The 8857-nt window shown below is 47.0% G+C and overlaps 2 protein-coding genes across 2 annotated transcripts in view; both read left to right on the top strand.

The window, feature by feature from the left end:
- The first annotated feature begins 546 nt into the window (after nt 1-546).
- LOC118512078 (conserved oligomeric Golgi complex subunit 6) lies at nt 547-2793 on the top strand. The gene is made up of 3 exons (XM_036056017.1): nt 547-844; nt 908-2362; nt 2429-2793. Exons 1-3 carry the CDS (start codon nt 653-655, stop codon nt 2657-2659), a joined length of 1878 nt encoding a protein of 625 aa, XP_035911910.1. The 5' UTR covers nt 547-652; the 3' UTR covers nt 2660-2793.
- Nucleotides 2794-3100: 307 nt separating this feature from the next.
- Nucleotides 3101-8857, top strand: part of LOC118512051 (serine/threonine-protein kinase N) — a 58285-nt gene continuing 52528 nt past the window's right edge. The window contains exon 1 of the mRNA XM_036055897.1: nt 3101-4573. Coding sequence (XP_035911790.1) covers nt 4553-4573 — 21 coding nt within the window. The 5' untranslated portion in view covers nt 3101-4552. The remainder of the gene's footprint in view (nt 4574-8857) is intronic.

Here is an 8857-nt window from a genome sequence, read left to right as displayed (position 1 = left end):
GCCTTGTTTGCATGCTTCAAAATTGGAGTTGTGTCCCGATATCTCTAGTATGAACGGTCTGTTAAATGGCACCCTTGCGATGTCGGTCTTTACCCGGCAAGACCGGATATCAAGTCCTGTGCAGACCGTTTTCCGGTAAGCAAGAGTGACTATTCAAACTAGGGGCATCATTAAGTCAAGAAAAAGTTGGTTTCGACAGGTCTCAAGAAGATGTAGAACCAAAAAAGAAGTTTATCTTTTTGTCTCAAGCTTTTTGGTGTGTGTGTGTGTGTGTGTGTGTGTGTGTGTGTGTGTGTGTGTGTACGATAGAGATAAAAGACGATTTTTATGCATTTTTAGACTGCTTGTTTACAACCTCAACATTTTAGCATTTTAGCTTCAATCAATCCCAAACGGAATCAATACTTCGAATTCAAATATTCGAAACAACCACGTGCGACGCCTAAAAGTATGCAATTTGCGTTACAGATCTGAAAGGCATGTTTAGCACTTGGTTTTCGTTTCTCAAACCCTCACGGCAACGAAACTGGAGCGATTTGACAGAACGAAAACAACAACACATCACAACAAACCCTTCACCGGAACGACACGAAAGCAAGTTTGCTGCTTTTCTTTCCAAAAATAAAATACTTTCTCATCGTGCTTCTTCAAAATGGAGCCAACGGACCCGAAAGAGGACTACATTCAACAACGATTGAACAAAGTGATGGAATCGCGTATCGAAACCGATCGCGAGACGTTGGATGCACTTTCGGATTTGTCAACCTTCTTCAAGGAAAACACTCTTCAATCGAGACGTAATTTACGTAGCCAGATCGAAAAGAGAAGCTTAGAAATCAATCAGGTAAGTGATTCAACAATATGTTAACCAAAGTAAACGAGAACTTATCCCTCCGGTTTATTTCAGAACTTTCTGAGTGCGTTCAAGGAAGTGAAAGAAGCGTTGGACGGTATCTGCGATGACATCAACTCAATGAGCCAGTCGGTGGAAAACATGAAATCACAACTGCATAACACCGAGGTGCAAACGAAGGACCTGATCCAGCAGGCAAACTCTCTACAGGAAGAAAATTCCAAGCTGCAAACACAACAAAAGATCGCCAGTGGGTTCCTATCCCGATTCCAGTTGTCCGTCACCGAGCATCAGATGTTGTACGGCACGAAGCGAGATGCACCGATTACGGCGGAGTTTTTTCAAGTGCTGGATCGTGTTCAGCGAATTCATACCGACTGTAGAACACTTATGCAGAGCGGTTATCAAACGGTGGCACTGGATATAATGGAAGAGATGACGTTACATCAGGAAGCTGCACTGGAACGACTCTACCGTTGGACACAGTCTCACTGTAGGAACGTAGAGTCCAACGAGATGGGCGTACTAATTGTGGAAGCAATGGCAAGGTTGCAGGAAAGGCCGGTGCTGTTCAAGTACGTTATAGACGAGTATTCCACCGCGCGCCGTTCCGTGGTTGTGCGTAGTTTCATCGACGCTCTTACAATTGGTGGTCCGGGAGGAAATCCGAGACCGATTGAGATGCTTGCTCACGACCCGAAACGCTACATCGGTGATATGTTTGCGTACATCCATCAAATATTGCCTCCTGAGAAGGAAAATCTTCAAATGTTGGTGCGGAACTGCGACAAAGAGGACATTACCGAACAGGTACAATCGGCCATGATAAATCTATCGGACGGAGTTTGTCATCCACTTCGGGTGCGCGTAGAAACGATACTGAACGCCGAGAAGGATACCATCATTCTGTACTCCATTTTCAACTTGATCAAGTTCTACCAGAACATGATAAATGGAATCGTTAAGGGAGGCCAGCTGGAGCAGTGCATGGCCGATATGCAACTGTTCTCGGAAACAACGTACCTTAACAGTCTTACATTCCAGGTGAAACAGTTACTTCAAGGCCCGAATGAGAATCGTATCGGACTGGAACCTCCGCAGACGGATCTGGTCCCTTCACCGAGCGTCGGTCGATTGTTAAACCTGCTGAAGGAGATCCTGTCCGTGGCTAGTATGGTTGCAGGCAGTCAGACGGACATCGTGAAAATAGTTGGCTGCGTTATCGATCCATTGCTTCAGTCGGTGCAAGAATCAGCGTCACATTTACCCACGACGGATATGGCAGTGTATTTGCTGAACTCGCTGTACCAAATAGAGAGTGTCATTTCGATCTACGAGTACATGGAGGAACGATTGGAACGGCTGCGTGCTCAATCGGATGCGCAAATCGATACGCTAACGTCAGAACAAGCCTCATCACTTGTGGCAAATCTAAATCTGGGCCCTATTTACACCGTGCTTCAAGGCAACGCTACTCAGATCGATCAAAGGCATTTGCAGACGTTTGTGGTAAGTGCCAGAAAGGCATCATAAGCATTCAATTGTTCAAACATCCATTTTCCTTCCATATCATAGGCGAAGCTGGAACAATTTCTACAAACTCCCGAAATACTGTTACTTCCCCAAGTGAATCTGCTCATTAGCAGTGGCCATCGAGCGACAGTACAGAAGCGATCGTTCAACGTGATTATAGCTATCTACCGTCAAATTTACGAACGCATAAATGATCCCAAAAACGGATACACTAATCCGGAAACAATTCTGCCCAAAACTCCGGAGCAAGTTGCGGAGCTGCTGTGTGGGTAAGCTTAGTTCGTAATGTTTTATAATATCAAATAGTTCCAATAATAAACGTTAAATATGATAAGATAGATATGATGTAGATAATAGTAAATTAACTGAGCAAACAAAAGGTAAATGTAGAAAACCTGGTCGATTAACCGCCTGTTGACAATTTTTAACGAAAGAAAGCTTGAATTGTGAACTTTTGAACGAATTTACCAAGGTGAATACATATTCACATGCTGATGTTAATCTTAAATTACAGATTATCGAGCGGTTTTCCTTCAATATAGTCTCTAATAAATCTTTAAACTATCTCTCTCACAAATTACAGCACGAAATAAAGCCTTGTTTCTCAGATAATTTACAAAAATGAACCGAAGATTCGCTTCACACCGTCCCGGGGCATGTACGAACCTTGCCAGCAATGCGCAACTGTCAGCTGTCAAAAGCAACGACGCAAGTGGAATTCGAAAAACTTGGAGTTTTTATTTATTTCCCTCTCAGAACGCGCTCCTGTTTTTCCGCTTCCAGTTTTTTGTTGTGTGCCCTCGTGTGCGAATCCTCGTCCTCTTTCAACCCTAACCCTCTTGTCCTCCTACCTCTCGCCCTCATTCTTTACACGATTGTCACTGTTTGTCCTGTCCGGCAGAGCGATTCGTCGTGGGAAGTTGTCGAATACCGCCCGCCCGCAGTCTAGGTGTGTGTGTGTGCATTGTCGTCGTTTCATTCACAGTTCGAGCTTTCTGGTCGTCGCCGTCGTGTGTTCTCGAGTGGAACGGCCGTGTGTGTCACCGCATACACACACTCACATCAACACTCGCGCGCGCTCTCACACGCACAAACTATCCCGCGACGTAGGGCCCGCCGTTGTTTCGAACGCAACAAAACCGTCCAGTACGTCGGACCGCCGTTTCGAGATTGCGTTGCTGTCCTAGCAGGCGTGGATTTCGTCAAATCAATTGCAGCTGTTTGTGGGTAACCAATTGCACACGGACGGTCGGTGTGCCTCGGTGGGTCTGGTGCATTGAAGAAACACAACGGCAACGCACCGCATTCTTCCACACGACGTAAGCAACGCAATCTGCATCCAAACCGCTTCGTTGTGCATGAGAACGCAGTGAACGTGTATGTGTGTGCGTGTGTGCAAATGTAGGTGTGTACGGGAGCCTAAAGTGATGGTTCTGCAGTCGTCTTCGTTGTGCATTTGTGGTGTGTAGCGCGATTGTGTGGAAAGTAAAGAAACACTCCAAAGTGTCACTGTCCGCGATCCGGATCCGGATATCGAACTTCCCTGCTCTGGTGCCCGCTGGTGAGGGCTGCTGCCCCGGGGCAATCGGATGACGGTGATCGCGTCTGGGTTTTCCGCGCTAGGTTAGGCTCGGCTTGGCCTCGATCTTCCCCTTGAGAGGCGCAGTGTGACGTTTACACTTTGGCTACCGTTGTGCAGCGGAAAAGAAAGAAAGAAGGAAAGAAAACAACGATGAAACAGAGCGAAACCGTGAGTGTGAGCAAGACGAGTGCGTACAACGATCGCGATCGCGTTTGATCGTGTGTCCGAAAACAAAAAGAAGTGCATTCTAATCGACCCTCGTGTTTTTTGCGCAACACCGCTATTGTGCATGTGTGTTTTCCTGCTAGTGTGTATGTGCGCGTGTGCGTGTGTCGATCGTGTGTATATGTTGATTGTGTCAAACAAGAAAAAAAGAAGTCCTATATCTAACCCCTAATCCGGATCATATTCGCAACACGGTTCAGTTCAAGTGTGTTTTTGGTGCGTGAAGTGCGGAGGAATTCTCTCGAATAGGCGAGAGCGAGCGAGCAGCACGGGCGCCCGGATACGGGAGTGAACGAGAAAGAAGGAGACAGGGAGACAGAGAGTATCCGCAGCGCCTCGGAAACAACACTCATCTCAAAATGGCGGATTCATATTATCAGGTACGATCGGACATATTTTCTCTTGCGCTCTCCACAAGCGTGCCGCACTACTTGTTGCTATCGAGAAAAAGAAGGAAAAGCTAAGAAAATGTCGAAAAAAAAAACACACAGACGGTCGCTTTCGGATAAATTACGGCATGCTAAGATGATTCACCGCACGCAGAACGTCTCACAAGGTGTGTGTGACTAACGTTATCTAAAATAGTAATGCCCGCCAGCAGAACTGGTACGTCTGGGGTGGGTTGTTGAAGGAGAGGTGTCTGTTTTCTTCTTGGCTGGTAAGGTGCCCGCTGCGGGTTTGTTTTGAGACATTTATCACCCCAAGTGGAAGCCGCGGCGCGCTGGTTTTGGTTCAAATGTCAGCCTCGAAGCAGGTTGATTGCGTATTTTTTGTGCGTGCTTGAGTGAAACTACTGACCGAGCTACTTGGATGGTCTGTTTTGTTTCATCTTTGGGGCGAACGCGCATTCCCCAGGCACTTTCCCTGAGTAGTCAAAGACTCGGCAAATCTCCGGACACGTCCCGGTGGATATTTTGCTTTGGGGAGGCTCGGTGGCATTGGCGCCGGTTGCTAGTACGAAAGGACCAATGTCAAATCCCATTTGGCATCCCATCCGTACCCAAGACTGGTCACCCGGTTTCTGGTAAATCAAATCAAAGAAGCCAGAAATGACAAGCTAGGACCTCGAAGTTACAGTTCCAAAGAAGAGTGAGAAACAACTTTGCTTCATGATAGATTGTTTCTTCCCTTTGATTCAACAGTGGGTGCGATCGGACACATTATTTCTTGGCTTCTTGGCTGCTAAGTGACAATTCCCTAACTAATTATTACCTCAAACCGCGACTAAACAGACAACCGTTTGCTGCTAGGCGCACCTAATTTCTCGTGAGACCGACCAGCTTCTTCCAAAAACTCTCTACTCTTCAAGATTGGCATGACCTAGACCATCGTTTATCTTTAAGATGTACGATCGACAAGCTAAAGACACGATGAGATCCCCCTGTAGTCACCGGGGAATGTAAAGCCTGTCGAGTGTCTCGGTGCACACACGGGTAAGATATGTGGCAGGCAGCCGCCGAGTCACGGAATCGCTCTTGGTTGAGTGGTTTTTGCTCTTCGGTTAGAAGCATTACAGATAGAAACAGGTTTTAATGCCAGGTTCCCTCTCTTCTAGGCTCATTGGGGTTGGATGCTGGCGTTCGCTTTTCCGTACCGCCGCTGCGAATATGTGTGGGAACGGGGAAACACAACCACACACACTTGCATAAAACCGCTCATCCCGCGCAAGATGAAAACGCGAAAACCGATCAATCGTCTGCTTGGTGAAGATCGCAAATAAACGACCCACACACACACACACACGAGCGCGGGCGAGGTGACAGCTGTGTGTCCAGACGTAGCACACTGGTCTGACCGAAGTTGGCATGTACGAATTGCTTTTAATTGCAAGACGATCCAGCCACGCCAACGCGCGCCGCGTACCCTTCCCTGGGAGCAAAGACAAATTATTCCAAACCGCAATGGAATGCGTGCATGCGAGTGTGTGTGCGTGTATCTGTCTTCCCCCCATTTGGCTGGGCCTTTGACATGAACGTAGGCGAGGAATTATGGAACAGGTGGACAGACTTCCTAAGGGAGTTGTCTCCATTTTGCGTACCATTTTTACGCACCCGGCCAAAACACCCGACGGAATTGAATGATTCAGAATCGCACGGCCGAGAGTCTCATTCTCCTCCGGTGGGTAGAGATAAGAGTGCTCAAACACGGCGATTAGTCACTTGTTCGACATGACATTCGGCTGGTTCCGACAAGCCGTCGGTATTCGATGTGTCCTAATCGTCGTTATCACAAGTGTCGTCATACCCTTTTTTCGATGCGATAACAACCAGCCCGGCGGGGTGCTTTCGTTAATCTCGGCCCTGTGTATTATTGGGCGATTTCCTTCGGGCGACAAATGCCACCACAAATCTACCCAGCAAATGGATTCCATGGTGGTGTGTGTTTGCTGTGGTCGTCGCCGAAAACCTAAAGCCACCGATCGATGCTGGATAGTGTCGGGGACGTTGATTGCCTTGTGGGGTGAGTATGATGGGAGGGAATCATTATCACGTTGCTGTGGCAAATTGCTAAAACCGCCGTAATCGATAGAAAAGCGTATGTGACAACCGACGGAAGAAGAGCCACATAAACCGACCATTCCGAAAAAAAATAACAAAACTGTCCACGGGTATGTCCCGTGGAGGTTGTCTTGCAGATTCTAGAATTGTCTGTTTCATCCAATAGCGTGAGATCATGATGTACAACGAAATCAAGCTCCTGGAGATAATTATTCCTAAACGTTGAGGCATGGTCCAATCGTGATTCGAACTCAGTTTATTCGTTTTTTACTCATGTACTAAATTTGGTCTAAAAGCACACTAAACCGCTTCAACTGCTTTGACCACCGTATCCAGCAGCTTAAAAATGGGCCCTCACCATAATACCTCTTTGGATCTTTATAGGCCTCTAAACAGTCTCTACAGACCTCTACTTTTAGCTCCCTTAATGATGCAAAATAACACTTTGTTTAATGCGCCTTCCTGTTTGTCCGTCTGGGTACACCTTACAGAGTTTGCCAAAAGCGAACGTGCGGTGGGAAAGTGGTGCTATAAAACTGGAAAGCGTTCATCCACACGCGGATCGCATAATTGCGTAACGCCACCAACCCTTGTCGATCAGCAACGGAACGCGATCGTCGTTGAGGCAGGAAGACGTTTGCAACATTGTGCAAACGTCGGGATTCGAGGCCCTCTGCCCGGTCCATCTTATCACGCCTGTCAACGTCCGATAGTGAGGCGGAAGAGTAGCCGAATTATAGGCCCTCAGGATAGCAATAGTTTACGTAAAGTGGGGCGAACTAGCGAAGATTATTTGCCGTTAGCTTCCTGTCCGGTGAGGGTTTGTCTTGGTTCGCTTCCGTACCTTCCTCCCTAACTGGACAATTGATTTATTGACCTTCGATTAGAAACAAACCGCAATCAATTAAGATGATGACCATCACGACAACAATACGCGAACGACCATTTCATGTCGGTTTCAAACGTGAGGAGTCGTTCGTGTGCTTAAAGCAAAACCACCAACCAAAAAACCTACCCTTTTATCACTCTACACACGACTCTTATCACGTAAAGTGATTCGAGTGTTTATTTTGCTTCCTTCGCATTCCACCCTATGACACTCCCAGATACCGGTGTCGGTCGGTTCCGATGTACTGGATGTTGAACCTAACCATTCCCACGCACTACTGCTGCGGTGCCGACGACGACGACGTGTGTTCTAGCTTCCCTGAACCTGGATATTTTTGGCAATCCCTACGTCGAATCAGAACCGACCGGATACGATTGAAGGTGGCGTGTCGAAAACTGTTTGCAAAAGGAAATTAAACACTCCCCGGGGTTAACGTTGGGAAGCCCTTGTTTTTGGGGCTAGGAAGAGTGTCAGGTCCTACGACCGAGGTCTTCCCAAGGTGTCAGCGTGGGTTGTGGAAGAAGTTTATCGTTTGATCTAGGTTGGGTAATGTGTTTATTCGTTAACCAGCTTCCCTTTTCGGAGCCGTTTAAGGATGTGTTGGACGTGTGGTTCTTGGTTTGCGGGCTATTAATATATTGTCTAAAAACTTTGAAATGTCACTCTCTAAATATTACCCGACTTTAATTGACTTATTGTTTACTTATAAAGCCCCTTTTCTTTTCACTTTCTCATCACGGGATTGATCTTGCATTGACACAGCGATAAGCTAATTTGAATAAAAAATCAATTAAGATAGCCACCGTTGTATGTGGTGCTTGTGGCAACTGAATTTCGTTGTTCCCTTTGCGTTAACTGCTTGCGGGCACTGGAACTCTTACGCAGCATGTATTATTTAGACGCATTTTAACCGCCTTAATAGAGGCTGAATTACTATCATTTCCTCAACGTATTTGGCAACCGCGACCGGCGGCAGGGTTGTTTCCAAACCCGAAAACCTTTAACCCCGGCTATGTTTCCTCTCACACAAGTGTAACCGGCTAGTCGAGCTGCTAGCCGCACGTACACAGCCAATGGAGCCGAGTTCACACGTTCCCATTTCCGAGCGTATGGTGTGGCACAACTCGCCAAACAGTAACTGTAACGCACATACACATTGCACGCTGGAAAACAAAATGAAACCAGCAGAGCACCAAGAAAGATCCAAAATTGCCATTAGGAGGTACGTACTGTGAAGGTGCTCCCGAGGCACTTAGGCTCTTTGCTAAACCCAAAAC

The sequence above is a fragment of the Anopheles stephensi genome, chromosome 3, assembly GCF_013141755.1.
Source record: "Anopheles stephensi strain Indian chromosome 3, UCI_ANSTEP_V1.0, whole genome shotgun sequence".
In the NCBI taxonomy this organism is placed as follows: domain Eukaryota; kingdom Metazoa; phylum Arthropoda; class Insecta; order Diptera; family Culicidae; genus Anopheles; species Anopheles stephensi.
This window is presented reverse-complemented; position numbering and strand designations above follow the sequence as displayed.

What these genes read in the sequence shown, in the direction of transcription:
- LOC118512078 (XM_036056017.1), top strand. Translation starts at nt 653, where the DNA reads ATGGAGCCAACGGACCCGAAAGAGGACTACATTCAACAACGATTGAAC. An exon ending in GAAGCTTAGAAATCAATCAG is followed by an intron (nt 845 to 907) that starts GTAAGTGATTCA and finishes GGTTTATTTCAG; the next exon opens with AACTTTCTGAGTGCGTTCAA. An exon ending in GGCATTTGCAGACGTTTGTG is followed by an intron (nt 2,363 to 2,428) that starts GTAAGTGCCAGA and finishes TCCATATCATAG; the next exon opens with GCGAAGCTGGAACAATTTCT.